This window comes from Bombina bombina, chromosome 7 (assembly GCF_027579735.1).
Source record: "Bombina bombina isolate aBomBom1 chromosome 7, aBomBom1.pri, whole genome shotgun sequence".
Taxonomy (NCBI): domain Eukaryota; kingdom Metazoa; phylum Chordata; class Amphibia; order Anura; family Bombinatoridae; genus Bombina; species Bombina bombina.
Window position 1 is genome coordinate 520,660,013 of NC_069505.1, and position 21,462 is coordinate 520,681,474.

General features: G+C 38.3%; 1 protein-coding gene across 1 annotated transcript in view; it reads left to right on the forward strand.

Annotated features, from left to right (window-relative positions):
- Positions 1-21,462, forward strand: part of LTBP4 (latent transforming growth factor beta binding protein 4) — a 705,095-nt gene that overhangs the window by 69,410 nt on the left and 614,223 nt on the right. Inside the window, exon 3 of the mRNA XM_053721790.1 lies at positions 9,172-9,333. Coding sequence (XP_053577765.1) covers positions 9,172-9,333 — 162 coding nt within the window. The remainder of the gene's footprint in view (positions 1-9,171; positions 9,334-21,462) is intronic.

A 21,462-nucleotide genomic window follows, 5' to 3' on the forward strand; every position in this document is an offset into this window, starting at 1 on the left:
TCATGAGTCAGATAGAGCAGCAATTTAAGCAATTTTCTAATTTACTTCTATTATCATTTTTTCTTCGTTCTCTTGGTATCTTTATTTTAAAAAATTATGTAAGCTTAGGAGCCAGTCCATTTTTGGTTCAGCACCTGGGTAGTTAAATATAGCCACCAATAAGCCAGGGTGCTAAACCTAAAATGAGCCGGCTCCTAAGATTTACATTCCTGCTTTTCAAATAAAGATAGCAAGAGAACGAATAAAAAGTGATAATAGGAGTAAATTAGAAAGTTGCTTAAAATTGCATGCTCTATCTGAATCATGAAAGAAAAAAATTGAGTTTAGTGCCCCTTTAAAGAGTCAGTCCTATGTGGGAACAAAGTGACTGAAATAGATAGTGAATAATTATCAGTCCCTAATATTTCCATTACATTTTGATTGCTCGCATACCTGTTAAATTCTGTATTTATAACCTCATCTTGTCCTTGTGCTACATTATGTTAAAAATAGCAGAGAACATATATACAGAGCTGCTTTTATGAGGTGCGTTTTGAGAACTACGAAGAGAATATTTTTTTTTTCATTTGTCTCAGAGAGAAGTGTGAAAGAAATATGATACGTTGCTTGACAGAGATGTAAACGCATAATTCAGTGTTGTTTATTGCGCTGTACATTAGGGGAATGTACTTTCAATAAATGTGGAGAATTGCAAATCATATTGAATGACTTTTCTTAAAAATAATATAATATTCCTAATATAGTACAGGCATTTAATGGTTAAAGAACAGCTATCCAGTACTTTTATATAAAAATAGGTTGTGCCTGGTCAACTAAGAATAAGTTAGTTAACTTAAAGGGACAGTATAATGTAAAATTGTTTTTCCAAGTACTTTTTTTTAACAACTGCAGAGTATAAAATGTATGAGGATTTGCTTTTTAACGTTTATTTGTGAATATGAATTAGCTGATTTTGTGTTTTGAAGCCACAACCTAATAAAATGGGTTGAGCTTGTAGGTATAATCAGATCTCATTACTTTATCACCCTGTGTACATATACATGTGTCTTTATCTTGTATCTGTAGGTATAATCAGATCTCATTACTTTATCACCTTGTGTACATATACATGTGTCTTTACCTTATATCTGTAGGTATAATCAGATCTCATTACTTTATCACATTGTGTACATATACATGTGTCTTTATCTTATATCTGTAGGTATAATCAGATCTCACTACTTTATCACATTGTGTACATATACATGTGTCTTTATCTTATATCTGTAGGTATAATCAGATCTCATTACTTTATCACATTGTGTACATATACATGTGTCTTTACCTTATATCTGTAGGTATAATCAGATCTCATTACTTTATCACATTGTGTACATATACATGTGTCTTTATCTTATATCTGTAGGTATAATCAGATCTCACTACTTTATCACTTTGTGTACATATACATGTGTCTTTATCTTATATCTGTAGGTATAATCAGATCTCATTACTTTATCACATTGTGTACATATACATGTGTCTTTATCTTATATCTGTAGGTATAATCAGATCTCACTACTTTATCACTTTGTGTACATATACATGTGTTTTTATCTTATATCTGTAGGTATAATCAGATCTCATTACTTTATCACATTGTGTACATATACATGTGTCTTTATCTTATATCTGTAGGTATAATCAGATCTCATTACTTTATCACCTTGTATACATATACATGTGTCTTTATCTTATGGTATTATCAGATCTCATTGCTTTATCACATTGTGTACATATACATGTGTCTTTATTATATCTGTAGGTATAATCAGATCTCATTACTTTATCACATTGGGTACATATAGAGGTGTCTTTATCTTACTTTATAATCAGATCTCATTGCTTTATCACATTGTGTACATATACATGTGTCTTTATCTTATATCTGTAGGTATAATCAGATCTCACTACTTTATCACATTGTGTACAAATACACGTGTCTTTATCTTATATCTGTAGGTATAATCAGATCTCATTACTTTATCACATTGTGTACATATACATGTGTCTTTATTATATCTGTAGGTATAATCAGATCTCATTACTTTATCACCTTGTGTACATATACATGTGTCTTTATCTTATATCTGTAGGTATAATCAGATCTCATTACTTTATCACATTGTGCACATATACCTGCTTATTTATCTTATATCTGTAGGTATAATCATATCTCATTACTTTATCACATTGTGAACATATACATGTGTCTTTATCTTATATCTGTAGGTATAATCATATTTCATTACTTTATCACATTGTATACATATAGATGTGTCTATATTATATATGTAGGTATTATCAGATCTCATTACTTTATCACACTGTGTACATATACATGTGTCTTTATCTTATATCTGTAGGTATAATCAGATCTCATTACTTTATCATATTGTGTACATATACATGTGTCTTTATCTTATATCTGTAAGTATAATCAGATCTCATTACTTTATTACATTGTGTACGTATACATGTCTTTATCTTATATCTGTAGGTATAATCAGATCTCATTACTTTATCACACTGTGTACATATACATGTGTCTTTATCTTATATCTGTAGGTATAATCAGATCTCATTACTTTATCACCTTGTGTACATATAAATGTGTCTTTATCTTATATCTGTAGGTATAATCAGATCTCACTACTTTATCACATTGTGTACATACACCTGCTTCTTTATCTTATATCTGTAGGTATAATCAGATCTCACTACTTTATCACATTGTGTACATATACATGTCTTTATCTTATATCTTTAGGTATAATCAGATCTCATTACTTTATCACATTGTGTGCATATACATGTCTTTATCTTATATCTGTAGGTATAATCAGATCTCATTACTTTATCACATTGTGTACATATACATGTGTCTTTATCTTATATCTGTAGGTATAATCAGATCTCATTGCTTTATCACATTGTGTACATATACATGTGTCTTTATTATATCTGTAGGTATAATCAGATCTCATTACTTTATCACATTGGGTACATATAGAGGTGTCTTTATCTTACTTTATAATCAGATCTCATTGCTTTATCACATTGTGTACATATACATGTGTCTTTATCTTATATCTGTAGGTATAATCAGATCTCACTACTTTATCACATTGTGTACATATACATGTGTCTTTATCTTATATCTGTAGGTATAATCAGATCTCATTACCTTATCACCTTGTATACTTATACATGTGTCTTTATCTTATGGTATTATCAGATCTCATTACTTTATCACATTGTGTACAAATACACGTGTCTTTATCTTATATCTGTAGGTATAATCAGATCTCATTACTTTATCACATTGTGTACATATACATGTGTCTTTATTATATCTGTAGGTATAATCAGATCTCATTACTTTATCACCTTGTGTACATATACATGTGTCTTTATCTTATATCTGTAGGTATAATCAGATCTCATTACTTTATCACATTGTGCACATATACCTGCTTATTTATCTTATATCTGTAGGTATAATCATATCTCATTACTTTATCACATTGTGAACATATACATGTGTCTTTATCTTATATCTGTAGGTATAATCAGATTTCATTACTTTATCACATTGTATACATATAGATGTGTCTATATTATATATGTAGGTATTATCAGATCTCATTACTTTATCACACTGTGTACATATACATGTGTCTTTATCTTATATCTGTAGGTATAATCAGATCTCATTACTTTATCATATTGTGTACATATACATGTGTCTTTATCTTATATCTGTAAGTATAATCAGATCTCATTACTTTATTACATTGTGTACGTATACATGTCTTTATCTTATATCTGTAGGTATAATCAGATCTCATTACTTTATCACACTGTGTACATATACATGTGTCTTTATCTTATATCTGTAGGTATAATCAGATCTCATTACTTTATCACCTTGTGTACATATAAATGTGTCTTTATCTTATATCTGTAGGTATAATCAGATCTCACTACTTTATCACATTGTGTACATACACCTGCTTCTTTATCTTATATCTGTAGGTATAATCAGATCTCACTACTTTATCACATTGTGTACATATACCTGCTTCTTTATCTTATATCTCTAGGTTTAATCAAATCTCATTACTTTATCACATTGTGTACATATAAATGTGTCTTTATCTTATATCTGTAGGTATTATCAGATCTCACTACTTTATCACATTGTGTACATATACCTGCTTATTTATCTTATATCTGTAGGTATAATCAGATCTCATTACTTTATCACATTGTGTACATATACATGTCTTTATCTTATATCTATAGGTATAATCAGATCTCATTACTTTATCACATTGTGTGCATATACATGTCTTTATCTTATATCTGTAGGTATAATCAGATCTCATTACTTTATCACATTGTGTACATATACATGTGTCTTTATCTTATATCTGTAGGTATAATCAGATCTCATTACTTTATCACATTGTGTACATATACATGTCTTTATCTTATATCTTTAGGTATAATCAGATCTCATTACTTTATCACATTGTGTACATATACATGTGTCTTTATCTTATATCTGTAGGTATAATCAGATCTCATTACTTTATCACATTGTGTACATATACATGTGTCTTTATCTTATATCTGTAGGTATAATCAGATCTCATTACTTTATCACACTGTGTACATATACATAAATTAAATTATAGAAGTAAATTGGAAAGTTGTTTAAAATGTTATGCTCTATCTGAATCATTAAAAAAATTGGGTTTCATGTCCCCTTTAAGGTTAAATGGTAAGTCTCATGTTGTAACAACGTGACCTTATGACAGTGACATGTTTAATGTGTTAAAGGGACAGTCTCATGTTGTAACAAAATGACCTAATGACAGTGACATGTTTAATAGGTTAAAGTGTCAGTCTTATGTAGGAACAAAGTGACCTAATGACAGTGACATGGTTAATAGGTTAAAGGGTCAGTCTTGTGTAGGAGCAAAGTGATCTAATGACAGTGGCAGGTTTAATGGGTTAAAGGGTCAGTCGCATGTAGGAGCAAAGTGACCTAATGACAGTGACATGTTTAATGGGTTAAAGGGTCAGTCGCATGTAGGAACAAAGTGACCTAATGACAGTGACATGTTTAATGGGTTAAAGGGTCAGTCGCATGTAGGAACAAAGTGACCTAATGACAGTGACATGTTTAATAGGTTAAAGGGTCAGTCTTGTGTAGGAGCAAAGTGACTTAATGACAGTGACATGTTTAATGGGTTAAAGTGTCAGTCTTATGTAGAAACAAAGTGACCTAATGACAGTGACATGTTTAATAGGTTAAATGGTCAGTCTTGTGTAGGAGCAAAGTGACTTAATGACAGTGACATGTTTAATGGGTTAAAGGGTCAGTCGCATGTAGGAGCAAAGTGACCTAATGACAGTGACATGTTTAATGGGTTAAAGGGTTAGTCTCACATAGGAACAAAGTGACCTAATGACAGCGACATGTTTAATGGGTTAAAGGGTCAGTCCCATGTAGGAACAAAGTGACCTAATGACAGTGACATGTTTAATAGGTTAAAGGGTCAGTCTTGTGTAGGAGCAAAGTTACTTAATGACAGTGACATGTTTAATGGGTTAAAGGGTCAGTCGCATGTAGGAGCAAAGTGAACTAATGACAGTGACATGTTTAATGGGTTAAAGGGTCAGTCCCATGCAGGAACAAAGTGACCTAATGACAGTGACATGTTTAATAGGTTGAAGGGTCAGTCTCATGTAGGAACAAAGTGACCTAATGACAGTGACATGTTTAATGGGTTAAAGGGTCAGTCCCATGTAGGAACAAAGTGACCTAATGACCTAATGACAGTGACCATGTTTAATGGGTTAAAGGGTCGGTCTCATGTAGGAACAAAGTGACCTAATGACAGTGACATGTTTAATGGGTTAAAGTGTCAGTCTTATGTAGGAACAAAGTGACCTAATGACAGACATGTTTAATGGGTTAAAGGGTCAGTCTTATGTAGGAACAAAGTGACCTAATGACAGTGACATATTTAATAGGATAAAGGGTCAGTCCCATGTAGGAACAAAGTGACCTAATGACAGTGACATGTTTAATGGGTTAAAGGGTCAGTCTTATGTAGGAACAAAGTGAACTAATGACAGTGACATGTTTAATAGGTTAAAGGGTCAGTCTCATGTAGGAACAATGTGACCTAATGACAGTGACATGTTTAATGGGCTAAAGGGTCAGTCACATGTAGGAACAAAGTGACCTAATGACAGTGACATGTTTAATGGGTTAAAGGGTCAGTCTAGGAGGAACAAAGTGACCTAATGACAGTGACATGTTTAATGGGTTAAAGGGTCAGTCCCATGTAGGAACAAAGTAACCTAATGACAGTGACATGTTTAATAGGATAAAGGGTCAGTCTCATGTAGGAACAGAGTGATATAATGACAGTGACATGTTTAATGGGTTAAAGGGTCAGTCTTATGTAGCAAAGTGACCTAATGACAGTGACATGTTTAATGGGTTAAAGGGTCAGTCTCATGTAGGAGCAAAGTGACCTAATGACAGTGACATGTTTAATGGGTTAAAGGGTCAGTCTCATGTAGGAGCAAAGTGACCTAATGACAGTGACATGTTTAATGGTTTAAAGGGTCAGTCCCATGTAGGAATAAAGTTACCTATTGACAGTGACATGTTTAATGGGTTAAAGGGTCAGTCCCATGTAGGAATAGAGTGACCTAATGACAGTGACATGTTTAATTGGTTAAAGGGTTAGTCCCATGTAGGAATAAAGTGACCTAATGACAGTGACATGTTTAATGGGTTAAAGGGTCAGTCTCATGTAAGAACAAAGTGACCTAATGACAGTGACATGTTTAATGGGTTAAACCTAATGGCAGTGACATGTTTAATGGGTTAAAGGGTTAGTCTCATGTAGGAACAAAGTGACCTAATGACATTGACATGTTTAATGGGTTAAAGGGTCAGTCTCATGTAGGAACAAAGTGACCTAATGACATTGACATGTTTAATGGGTTAAAGGGTCAGTCCCATGTAGGAACAAAGTGACCTAATGACAGTGACCATGTTTAATGGGTTAAAGGGTCAGTCTCGTGTAGGAACAAAGTGACCTAATGACAGTGACATGTTTAATGGGTTAAAGTGTCAGTCTTATGTAGGAACAAAGTGACCTAATGACAAACATGTTTAATAGGATAAAGTGTCAGTCTCATGTAGGAACAAAGTGACCTAATGTCAGTAACCTGTTTAATGGGTTAAATGGTCAGTCTCATGTAGGAGCAAAGTGACCTAATGACAGTGACATGTTTAATGGGTTAAAGGGTCAGTCTCATGTAGGAGCAAAGTGACCTAATGACAGTGACATGTTTAATGGTTTAAAGGGTCAGTCCCATGTAGGAATAAAGTTACCTATTGACAGTGACATGTTTAATGGGTTAAAGGGTCAGTCCCATGTAGGAATAGAGTGACCTAATGACAGTGACATGTTTAATTGGTTAAAGGGTTAGTCCCATGTAGGAATAAAGTGACCTAATGACAGTGACATGTTTAATGGGTTAAAGGGTCAGTCTCATGTAAGAACAAAGTGACCTAATGACAGTGACATGTTTAATGGGTTAAACCTAATGGCAGTGACATGTTTAATGGGTTAAAGGGTTAGTCTCATGTAGGAACAAAGTGACCTAATGACATTGACATGTTTAATGGGTTAAAGGGTCAGTCTCATGTAGGAACAAAGTGACCTAATGACAGTGACATGTTTAATAGGTTAAAGGGTCAGTCTCATGTAGGAGCAAAGTGACCTAATGACAGTGACATGTTTAATGGGTTAAAAGGTCAGTCTCATGTTGGAACAAAGTGACCTAATGACAGTGACATGTTTAATGGGTTAAAGGGTCAGTCCCGTATAGGAACAAAGTGACGTAATGACAGTGACATGTTTAATGGGTTAAAGGGGCAGTCCCATGTAGGAACAAAGTGACCTAATGACAGTGACATGTTTAATGGGTTAAAGGGTCAGTCCCATGTAGGAATAAAGTGACCTATTGAAAGTGACATGTTTAATGGGTTAAAGGGTCAGTCCCATGTAGGAATAAAGTGACCTAATGACAGTGACATGTTTAATGGGTTAAAGAGTAAATCTTAGGTAGGAGCAAAGTGACCTAATGACAGTGACATGTTTAATGGACTAAATTGTTAGCCCTGTGTAGGAGCAAAGTGATCTAATGACACTGACATGTTTAATGGGTTAAATGGTTGGTCCCAGGTAGAAGGAAAATGACCTAATTACAGCACAGTGGCATTTGTAATGGGTTAAAGTCTGGCTCTCTTTTAGACATTTAGCACATTAGAAATATACATTATGTCACTCTCTGTTTGCCCTTTATCAAACTTAACGGATTAATGACCCCCTATGGGAGTGCTATATCTTTTAAGTATCTGCTTAACACGTGGCTTGCCGATCACCGCAAACGGTTCTTGTCTTGTGGTCAGCGTTAACCCTTTATTTGCTGCATATCTTCCAGATGTTGTTACCCACCACAGAGTTTAGCTGGTTAGAAGCACGGGGAGCTGAAGGGGTTAAGCAGGGCCCACTCTAATGTATGATGGGATCCCATATAAACATTGTTTTTGGATCACTGCCCAGTGTGTGTTTTTAATTAAGGCCCATGCACAATTCATTTTCGTGGCCAGATTACAGTGAAACCCCTTTTGCAATTCTCTCCTCCAATCTCTTTCACTGTTTTTTCAACATCCCTCTACCTATTAAAGTAAGTGAGTCCTTCTATCTAACAGTTATTCGAGGAAGATGCTGAGGACATTGTAGGACCCTAAAGTTAAACAAGAAAACATTTTAGCTCCCACATAATATTTTTCCCTCTTCCTCTCCCCCTTTTCCTAATTCGCAGGAGGAGTTCAGGAAGAAGGCAAGCCTTATAAAAAAAAAAAAAAATAGGAACTCACAAAGCCTGAACAAGGGGAGGTATCTGCATTACGGAGATCCCCAAGAGCTTGCAATTGTTCAAGCCAAGTTTTTTGGTGTCTTTCTCAAACTATGGCATCCAGGCTGAATTTTCTGTTTTTGTTCTTTTTCTGCCTTACGGTTACACCAGCGTCCGGACAGGTGGAAAAGGTTAAAGTGATGTTCACTCCCATGGTTTGCCGTGTACACTGCACAGGTGATCGCTGTACCAACCACTGCGAGAGGGGAAACATGACTACTGTCTACAGTGACGAAGGAGCGCGAAACAATGGTGAACATGGATTCAGGGCATGTAAGTCGTCTCTCCTTACTAAATAGTAACAATCATATTTTGCTTAAAGATACCTAACATCTTAGCCAAAGAGCTTTCACTCTAATCCCAGTTTATAAAACATGGAAGTCTTGTATCTGAGACAGAGCATTAGAATAATACTCCGGTCAAAATTTAAATGCACATACAGGTAGATGAATTACATATTTGAAAAGAACCATATTTGCAATATACATGAATTAGCAAAATTGCTTCTAGTAAAAGCTATCAATGTTTTAGTTTTAACATTTTTCTCTGCACGTGCATGTGAAGCATAGCTAGGTATTCTCAGTGCACTAGCATTTTAAATACTACAGCTGCTCAGAGCACCAGTGGGGCTTGTATCATGACAGCAATTAACAAATTGAGTCATTATCAGATGGTACAAGCACTTTAGACTCTGTGCAAATGTTGTCTTTAAAATGCTGGTGCCCGGTGCATACTTAAATAGACTTTTTAAACAGCTATTGCTTTTATTAGAAGCAGTTTTGCTATTATGTGTATATTAGAAAAATGCTTCTATTGAAAACTGAAATGCATCCATGTGGATTCCAATTCTGGCTGGAATGTCCCTTTAACATCTGTTTAGAATTGAAATCATCTGGATATAAGGTGTATAGGGATGTTGCAATGGCAAGGTAATTGTGAGAGTTTCTGTTTGGCTATTCCTGTATTACATAAATTGTATAGTGAGAGGGAGAGATGAACTGATATATAAAATGAGACAGATTCTCCAAAGTGTGCAACTGACAGTGCAGTCTCCCTCTAGTCAGTCATGTTGCTAATATGCTTTTCATGAAAAGTCAGTCTCTACCAGTACATATACACTTTAATTTCCAGGCATTCTCTTGTAACACATGTGCACAGAAGTCTTAGCTTCAGGTTGTCTCTTTCTATGATTAAAACAGATTCACCAGCTATCAGTTGGTATTTTAACACTCTCATCATGCAGTCTCTTTTTGTAATGCAGCCTGATTACCTGAATATTGTTAGCTACTCTCAGTAGATCAGTCACTTTCACAAAGAATGTTTTGTTACTGGTTTGTCTCTTTCTCTGTCTCTCTTTTGGGTGGTTGTTTGGTTAAATGATAACTGATAAAGTCCTCCATTGTTTTTAATGAAAGGGTTAAAATGTTCACAAACTGTACAGAATAACCCACTTAAGAGATGACCTCTTGTATTGTCCTTCCAGTAATGACACTAGACATATTTGGTTGCTCTTGAACCATTATGAACCATTCATAATGTCACAAAGGAGTAGGGGGGTTACATATTTTCATATTTAGGGTACAAACCCATCTCAAGCTACCGGAGAAATGCTTTGCATTAAGCTTGACTCAAAATGTCCTATTCCCAGAATTCCATCTGTTGAAAAGGTCTTCATACTTATCTCTAGCAAGGGATAGTAATGTTTAGTATATGGGTTGATGCACTATCTTCAACAGCGGGTTAGATATCACCTCTCCAGTCGGTAGATATCTTTATTTCAGCTCATGAACAGAAACCCTTTCTACAGCTGATATGCCCCTCTCTAGTTGCTGGGTGCCTCCTCTCTAGTTGCTGAGAAAAATCTAATTTTTGTAGTCTTTATTAATGGTGTACATATTTGCAGATGTCAACTGTTGAGTAGTTATCTTGTTTCCAGCTTGGTAGAAAGTTGTCCTGTCTCCAGATTGTAGGTACATATCTTATCTCCATATAGTTGGTAAACCTGTTGTTACCAGCTGGTAAGGATATGCTTTGTCCAGCTGTTAAGGAGATCTGTGTCCAGATGCTAGGAAGTTCATCTGTCATGCGCTGCTTAGTAGATATCTTGAGTCCAGCTGAGAGATGTTGTGTCTAACTCTTTTTCGGTGCCCTACTTTGTGGGATCATATTCAGATTTTAGCTTATGGGATGATGTCTTGTCTCCAAGGAGTAATCAGATCTTGCAATTTCTAGTCAAAGAATATGTTCCAAGGCATCCAAAAGATAAATGGTTGACTTACTTAACTAGGTTGTTGCCCTGTCTTCACCTGCTTGGCCTTATTTACAGCTGGTTGGCACATATCCACTCTCCATATGTTTGCAAAATACTGTGATTTTGTCTGATTACAAGACTCTAGTCCAGTGATTTTTAACCTTTTTTTTGCCGTGGCACACTTTTTTACATTAAAAAATCCTGTGGCACACCACCATCCCAAAATTTTAAAAAAAATCACACATTGTAGCCTAATACAGCATATATATATACACATATACACATACTGTATGTATTGTGCTGTTATGCCATGCCTCCTACAAACTACCCCTGCACTGGGAGTAAAAAACAAGCAAAGTTTAAAAAATGTCACACTGTTGTCAGTCTGCCGTGGCACACCTGAGGATCTCTCACGGCACACTAGTGTGCCACGGCACACTGGTTGAAAAACACTGCTCTAGTCTCCTAATGAAGAGTATATGTTCCTTCTCCAACTGGTTTCTAACTGCCCTCCATATAGTTGATTAGTAGGTTTTCTCTTACACACTAATTAAATACTCCAGCTAGTTTGTAGATTTTCTTTAACCTATATCCTGTGGGCTAATTATCTATCATCTATCTATCTATCTATCTATCTATCTCTCTCTCTCTCTCTCTCTCTCTCTATATATATATATATATATATATATATATATATAATTGTTGGTTAGATGTCTCCAACTTGTTTATCATGTTACAAGCTAGTTAATGATTGCCCTTTATCCAGTTGCAAGGTCCAGCAGAGATGTTATGTTGGTCCAAAAGCCAGGGAGCCACTGTCTTCTTGAATTTTACCCCTGGCTCCTAACTTTTGGGGTTATTCTCCATATATGTCTATACAAATACCACTGTCTGGCTCCTAAATATTCTTACTGGCTCCTAAATTTTAAACAGATTTGTCCTCCCCTGCAGTGGAAGCTGAATTGTAATGGTGCCCTAAGATGTAGGTAAAGGTTAAGAATAGAAATAAACAATATCTTTTATGTTACTGGCATTCATGAGTACTGCTTTGTCTATGTTACGTGTAGCTAGCCACTGGTATAAAATCTCTTCTCCTTCAGGAGGGGTCAAATCACTGCTATGTGCGTGTTACTGGCACCAAAGTGGTAAAATTATTGATTTGTTTGTCACCGGCAACCAAATCAAGGCTGGGGCTTAAGGTAGAAATTTGGGGTGGGGTGATCATGTGCCCTTCCGACCACTCTTGCACAGCCAGAGGTAAAAGGTCTACTGGCCATCCAGTATTTTTGTGGAGGACAGCTGGCAACCCTAGCAGACAGGATAAGCCCAAGATATTCCACTGGGTGGCTCCAAACCTGAGATCACACTCTTGTAAACGTTCTACATTCTTTCTTACACCTCACTTTAAACTTTCATTTTTTCCCATAAAAGGAAATGCAATACATAATAGTTACAACCAAACAACAAGCACACATTCAGCAACCCGAGGTAAAAAGTGCTGTGTGGGTGTGCTGGATCCTATGCAGGGCTGACCTTTACATGTGGAGTCAGGGATTTATTGCATTGCTACTACCAGGTGGAAGAAGCAGATCTGGTAAGGCAATGCTACATTGTACTGCTGGTTCTGAATGAGACGTGCAGAGAACTGAGCCTGATGATCAAAAATATAAGAGAGAACTCTTTGGGGACAAATTTGAGCATTATATTGTAATGCATGTGCTTCTCCTTCATACCCACAACCCTGTATATTGAGATAAACAACACTTTGCCATTCAAATTTGCCTTTATAAATTTGTTTGAGGGACCTCACAGCACTGCTGAGACTTATTAGACCATTTCGCCAGAGTGTAGAGCTTTAGGTCAGCGGGACCCTTGTTTTACAGCAATATCTGTGGTTGGAGGTGGTTGGAGGTGATATCTATTGTTGGCATAGGCGTCTACTGATATTTTTCCAGGTGTTGGGGAGGGAAGGATAAATTCCCCAGCAACTTAGGGCTAGATTTATCAAGCCCCTACAGCTGCAAGTTCTCACAAGAACTTGCTCGCCGTAATTTATCAAGCAGCGGTCACCAGACCGCTGCTTCCCTAAGCACTTTGCCACCTCTAAGGTGGCGAAAATCAATCTCCGCGGTCGAGTCCGACCGAGGAGATTGACAGCTCCTGCCCGCATGTGATTGGCTGTGCGCGGGCAAGGGGCGGGATTGCACGCGAGTGCAAAATTGCGCTCGTGTGCAATGTTGATTACCTGCGGGTAATTTCACCCCGCCACAGGGGAGCTGAGGCGTATAGGGGCGCGTATACGTGCCCTTGTACGCCTCAGCTTTGATAAATCTAGCCCTTACTATTCATGGCAACACGTGCGTAGGATAAAAGATGCTCATGTTGTACACATGAGACAAATGCATGGCTAGTAATGATTACTGCCATCTAGTGCTCAAAAGTGTATAACATTGTTAAAAGCATATAGCACTCTAAATATATGTGCAAATTACCTACCATGGTATTCTCTACAACAAAGGATACCAAGAGAACAAAGTAAATTTGAAAACAGAAGTCAATTTGAAACTTTTTTTGTTTTTTTTAATTGTGAGCTAAATCTGAATCATGGAATTTTAGGCCTCGTGTCCCTTTTACCCCTTTCCCGCCATTAGCACGTTACATGCCGCCCTAACCGTGCTGGGCGTTAAAACGGCAAAGAACATCCTAGCCGTTTGGCTGTCCTGAAGCCATAGCGGCTTGGTAAATGGGATCGTGGACTGGGCGGCGTGCCTAGCGTCATAGGCACTCCCCCAACCCGATCCCATCATTGAAATTAGTTCCGATGTAGACAAATTAGCCCAGACGGGAAAGGGTTAATGTTTAATCTTTTTGTTTTGGTTAATGATGTCATATATCACATGACCAGTCTGACCACTGATGTGATTTATGATATGTGTGATTAACAAAGCATAATTGTTGCTACAGTTTCACTAAAGGAATAGTAAAGTCGAAATTAAAGTTTCATGATTCAAAGAGAGCGTGCAATTTTAAACAACTTTCCAATTTACTTCGATTATCGAATTTGCTTTGCTCTGTTGGTATCCTTTATTGAAAAACATACGTAGGTAGGCTCAGAAGCAGCAATGCGCTACTGGGAGCTAGCTGCACCAGTGTGTTCAGCTAGCTCCCAGTAGTGCATTGCTGCTCCTTCAACAAAGAGAAAGAAGCAAATGTAATTAATGAAGTAAATTGGAAAGTTGTTTAAAATAAACTGAATATCATAGTAGAAAGAAAAAGGGTTTCATGTCACTTTAACCCTTTTATGGGATCAGGTCTGGGGGGTGTCCCTATAAGCTAGGAACGCCCTCCAGACTGCGATCAAATCCTGCAAGCGCAGTAGGCTTCAGGACAGCCGATGGCTATGACATTGTCATAACGACTTTAAAACCCAGCGCCGTTGTGACGGAATATAACGGCGGAAAAGGGTTAATGCTGCAAATCCCAAATATCACCATTTATTTTGCTCAATTAAAGTCTCTGAATTTCCCAGATATTTTTTTTTCCCTTTGTGTTTGGATGAGTTCATAACCCATCCATTTCCTGGCTTTTGTTTGTTTCAGTGAGAACTTCAATCTTGGCTTTAACAAAAAAATATGCTGTGTGTGAAAGAGGGGTGTGTGCTGTTCCACCCTTTCACCAAGTTGCCAGCGCCCTTCTATTCTGCTTTCTGAGACCCCGAGCATTAAAGGGACAGTCTAGTCAAAATTAAACTTTAATGAATCAGAGCATGCAATTGTAAGCAACTTTCTAATTTTCTCCTATTATCAAATTGTCTTGTCTCTTGGTATCTTTATTTGAAAAGCAGGAATGTAAAGCTTAGGAGCCTGCCTATTTTAGGTTCAGCACCCTGGATAGCACTTGGCTACATTTAGCCGCCAATCAGCAAGCTGTACTCATATGCTGAACCAAAAATGGGCTGGCTTCTAAGCGTACATTCCTGCTTTTTCAAATAAAGATACCAAGAGAACGAAGACAATTTGATAATAGGAGTAAATTGCTGCAGGTATGTGTATCCCAGAAGGGGTTAATCACATATCTGCAGGTATGGGTATCACAGAAGGGGTTAATCACATCTGCAGCTATGTGTATCAGAAGGGGTTAATCACATATCTGCAGGTATGGGTATTACAGAAGGGGTTAATCACGTATCTGCAGGTGTGTGTGTCACAGAAGGGGTTAATCCCATATCTGCAGGTATGTGTATCACATAAGGGGTTAATCACATATCTGCAGGTATCAGAAGGGGTTAATCACAGATATGTGATTAACCCCTTCTGATACACTTACCCGCAGATATGGGATTAACCCCTTAAATTATACAGATACCTGCGATACAGATACCTGCAGATATGTTTATAACCCCTTCTGTGATACACATACCTGCAGATATGGGATTAACCCCTTCTGTCATACACATACCTGTAGATAGGTGATTAACCCCTTCTGGGATACCCATACCTGCAGATATGGGATTAACCCCTTCTGTGATACACACACCTGCAGATATGGGATTAACCCCTTCTGTCATACTCATACCTGCAGATATGTGATTAACCCCTTCTGGGATACTCATACCTGCAGATATGTGATTAACCCCTTCTGGGATACACATAACTGCAGATATGTTATTAACCCCTTCTGTGATACACATAACAGCAGATATGGGATTAACCCCTTCTGATACAAATAACCCCTTCTGTGATAAACAGACCTGAAGATCAGTGGTTAACCCTTTCACTGATACACAGACCGGCAGAGCTCAGATGAACCTCCTTCCTCACACAAAGAACTACACAGTAGTGATTAAAGGGACATGAAACCCATTTTATTTTTCTTTCTTTCATGATTCATATACAGGATTGGTTTTCAAACCTGTCCTCAGACCTCCCTAACGGGCCAGGTTGTCAGGATTACCTTGGATGAGGGCAGTTAAAATAACCAGGTTTACTAATCAGCTGATTGTTTCACCTGTGCTCTAGTTCCGAAATCTTCAAAATGGGTGCCAATATATAACTGGGAGGGGTGGGGTTGGCGGCGCAGTAGTGGGAGAAGCCACCTCCCTGAAATGAGTTTTTGCAGGTTGGGATGTCTGCTAGTGGGAGCTAGCTGGTGATTGGTGCCTGCACACATTTGTCTCTTGTGATTGGCTCACTAACTCTCAGTGATGCATTGCTGCTCCTTCAGCAAAGGATATCAAGGGAATGAAGCAAATGAGTAAATCACTACTATACAAATATTTTTGCAGAGGCAAACTCCTTTTTTAACAAAGGAGTTAAATGTTTGTGGGGGTGGAAAGTTTATGTTTTAATGGGGGTGTTGGCTTGTACAGAGAAAGGGGTATTTTCCAGTGAGGAGGGGTGTATAAAGTGACATGAAACACTTTTTTTCCCCTTTCAGAATTCAGATAGAACCTACAATTTTAAACTTTCTAATTTACTTCCATTATCAAATTTGCTTCATTCCCTTGATATCCTTTGTTGAAGGAGCAGCAATGCATCACTGAGAGTTAGTGAGCCAATCACAAGAGACAAATGTGTGCAGGCACCAATCAGCAGCTAGCTCCCACTAGTGTAGGATATGTGCATATTCTTTTTCAACAATGGATACCAACAGTACAAAGTACATTTGAAAATAGAAGTGAATTTAAAAGTGTCTTGAAATTGCATGCTCTATCTGAATCATGCAAGGTTAATTTTGACTTTCCTTTCCCTTTAAAGATGGGGGGAACTGTTTAGATAGATGATCTTTGTAAAGAGGGAGATCATTTTAGGTAAGAAATGTTTGCAGATGGGAAGAAGTTTATGCTCATGGAGATCTTCACAGATTGTTAGGGGAACATGGGGGGGGGTTGCAGAGAGGGAATACATTTTAAAGAGCAGGTAGGTGTTTACAGAGGGGATGGTTAGGTGTTTACACAGGGGATGATATCTACAGAAGGGGGTGTTTGTGTAAGGGGAGATGTTTACAGAGGAGGATATGTTTGCAGAAGGTGGAGTTGTTGTACAAGGGGGAAATGATTTTAGAAGTAGGAGATGTTTGTGTAGGAGAGTAAGATGTTTACAGAGTTGGGTGGAGATGTTTACAGAATAGTGAAGATGTTTACAGAATGGTGAAGAAGATGTTTGCAGAAGAGGGGGTGGTTATAGGAGTGGGAGATATTTGTGTAGGGAATTGGATGTTTACAGAGCGGGGAGGATGTTTGCAGAAGTGGGAGATGTTTATAGATGGGGTGTTTACGGAGGGTTATTGGCAGTAGGGGGAGATCTTTATAGAAGTGAAAGGTGTTTGTGTAGGGGTTTAGATGTTTGCAGAAGTTGGAGATGTTTGTATAGGAAGGGGGGATATGTTTGCAGAAGGGGGAGATGTTTGTATAGAGAGGGGGGAAGATGTTTGTATAGTGAGGGGGGAAGATGTATAGTGAGGGGGGAAGATGTTTACAGAAGGGGGGATATTTGTATGGGGGGGGGAGATGTTTACAGAAGGGGGGATATTTGTATAGGGAGGGGTCATGATGTTTACAGAAGTGGGATTTTTTGTATAGGGAGGGGTCATGATGTTTACAGAAGTGGGAAATGTTTGTATAGGGAGGGGTCATGATGTTTACAAAAGTGGGAGATGTTTGTATAGGGAGGGGTCATGATGTTTACAGAAGTGGGAAATGTTTGTATAGGGAGGGGTCATGATATTTACAGAAGTGAGAAATGTTTGTATAGGGAGGGGTCATGATGTTTACAGAAGTGGGAAATGTTTGTATAGGGAGGGGTCATGATGTTTACAGAAGTGGGGAATGTTTGTATAGGGAGGGGTCATGATGTTTACAAAAGTGGGAGATGTTTGTATAGGGAGGGGTCATGATGTTTACAGAAGTGGGAAATGTTTGTATAGGGAGGGGTCATGATGTTTACAAAAGTGGGAGATGTTTGTATAGGGAGGGGTCATGATGTTTGCAGAAGTGGGAAATGTTTGTATAGGGAGGGGTCATGATATTTACAGAAGTGGGAGATGTTTGTATAGGGAGGGGTCATGATGTTTACAGAAGTGGGAGATGTTTGTATAGGGAGGGGTCATGATGTTTACAGAAGTTGGAGATGTTTGTATAGGGAGGGGTCATGATGTTTACAGAAGTGGGAGATGTTTGTATAGGGAGGGGTCATGATGTTTACAGAAGTTGGAGATGTTTGTATAGGGAGGGGTCATGATGTTTACAGAAGTTGGAGATGTTTGTATAGGGAGGGGTCATGATGTTTACAGAAGTTGGAGATGTTTGTATAGGGAGGGGTCATGATGTTTACAGAAGTTGGAGATGTTTGTATAGGGAGGGGTCATGATGTTTACAGAAGTGGGAGATGTTTGTATAGGGAGGGGTCATGATATTTACAGAAGTGGGAGATGTTTGTATAGGGAGGGGTCATGATGTTTACAGAAGTGGGAGATGTTTGTATAGGGAGGTGTCATGATGTTTACAGAAGTTGGAGATGTTTGTATAGGGAGGGGTCATGATGTTTACAGAAGTGGGAGATGTTTGTATAGGGAGGGGTCATGATGTTTACAGAAGTTGGAGATGTTTGTATAGGGAGGGGTCATGATGTTTACAGAAGTTGGAGATGTTTGTATAGGGAGGGGTCATGATGTTTACAGAAGTTGGAGATGTTTGTATAGGGAGGGGTCATGATGTTTACAGAAGTGGGAGATGTTTGTATAGGGAGGGGTCATGATGTTTACAGAAGTTGGAGATGTTTGTATAGGGAGGGGTCATGATGTTTACAGAAGTTGGAGATGTTTGTATAGGGAGGGGTCATGATGTTTACAGAAGTTGGAGATGTTTGTATAGGGAGGGGTCATGATGTTTACAGAAGTGGGAGATGTTTGTATAGGGAGGGAGAGATGTTTGCAGAAGGGGGAGATGTTTATTGTAGTGGGAGACATCTGTTTATGTGTCTGGAGTGCTATATGGAAAGAGTTTTACAATAATTAGTTTAACAATGTTATAGATTTGAAAGAGCCCTAGAGGGAAGCAGTGTCTTCTGCTATATAGTGCTCCAGACACGTGAACACCTTTAGTTCAGGCCAAACCCTAACAACCTTGCGCCTTTCCACCACACAGCAAAAAATTTTTTTGCAGAGTACACAGTATGTATAATAGCATATAAACACAAACTCACACATAGATATTCACACACTCACACACTCTCTGTCACACACACTGATGAGAATCCTAGGAAATAGGCGCCCCCTATGAGTATTTGAGTGACACAGTTGTGACTCTCTTCTACTTTATTTCACACACTCACACTGTCACACACTCTCTCACACACACTCACACACTGTCACACACACACTCACACTGTCACACTCTCTATCTCTCACACACACTCACTCACTGTCACACACACACTCACACTGTCACACTATCTCTCAAACACACTCACTCACTCACTCATTCACACTGTCACACACTCACACTTACATACTCTCTCTCTCACACACACTCTCATACACACACACACTGTCACACACTCGAACATGCTAACACACACAAAGACTTACACATGCAAAGACACACACTCACACACACTCTCACACAAATACACTCATTCTTTCGCACACAGACTCACACACACAGAAAGACACTGACAAACACAAAGACACGCACTCTCTCACACACACTCACACACTGTCACACACACACTCACACTGTCACACTCTCTATCTCTCACACACACTCACTCACACTGTCACACACTCACACTTACATACACTCTCTCTCACACACACTCTCATACACACACACACACACTGTCACACACTCAAACATGCTAACACACACAAAGACTCACACACACAAAGACACACACTCACACACACACACAAATACACTCACTCTTTCGCACACAGACTCACACACACAGAAAGACACTGACAAACACAAAGACACGCACTCTCTCACACACCAAGGCACACACACAGAGACACTCAGCCAAACTCCCACTTAAAGACGCACACCAGCAAGAGAGAAATATCTGTAGGCATGTTCAGTATGTCACCTTTTTTTGGCTGTGGTTGTTTCCCACCAAACCCTGACATGTGCATGTCCTGGTCTGACTCAGCTTCAAACCCAGATACACAAATGGAAACCCAAACTGTCCGTATAATTCCTGGACATGTGGCAGTCCTAACACTACCTATCTAGGTATGTTCTTCAATAAAGCATACAATGAGAACAAAGTAAATTTGATAATAAAAGTAAATTGAACACATTAATGTATGCTAAGTCATAAAAGAAAAACAAAATTGGGTTTCATATCCCTTTAAGCACAACCAAGTCATCCCTCTCTGACAGCACCCCTGGATTCGTGCCAATGATGTCATCGCCTCAGAGAGTTCCCCCACGCCAATCTTCACCCTCCTTTCAGCTCAGGGGGTCTTGCTAATTACGAAAATTAGGCAAGGCAGGGAGGCTGCTCTCACAGGGAAATAACTTGCCAGCCGCCTGCAAACTTTCCATAAATCCACTCTCTTGCCCTGCAGGCTGTGCTGGTATGGGTGGAATGCCCTAGTGCTAATGAGGGACAGGCCTACTCCAATCATGCAGCTCTGGGTGGGAGGGAAACGTGCAATTCTACCGCAAAACATAATACAAAACAGATCCCTACTCTCTAGGGATAGGACGCTGTGGGAATGGTATGGTTTTATTTATAGAGAGCCAACTTCTATGGGATGTGATAGTGTGTGTGTGAGTGTGGGGGGGGGGGTATGAATATTTTGTTTAGAGGTGATAAAGTAAGGGGAATGTTCTGATAAACATGATAAGGTGATGAATACAGAATGGGAAGCACAAACCGTACAGCAGAGGTAGAAGGAGCAAGGTGATGTGCTTAGCTATAATGTATAAAAGTATTAAAGTGTATGGGGATAAAACATGTCTTGGAGAGTGGTCCCCTGAAAGTCTATGGGGACAAATAATTTCTTGTAAAAAACAACATTTCTTATATAGGGGTCCACTGAACATCTAGAGGGACGAATAATTTTTTCGTAGAAGGGTTCTATAAAAGCATATGGAGATAAATAATTTGTTGTAGACGGGTCCTTTAAATCATATATGGGAGAAATAA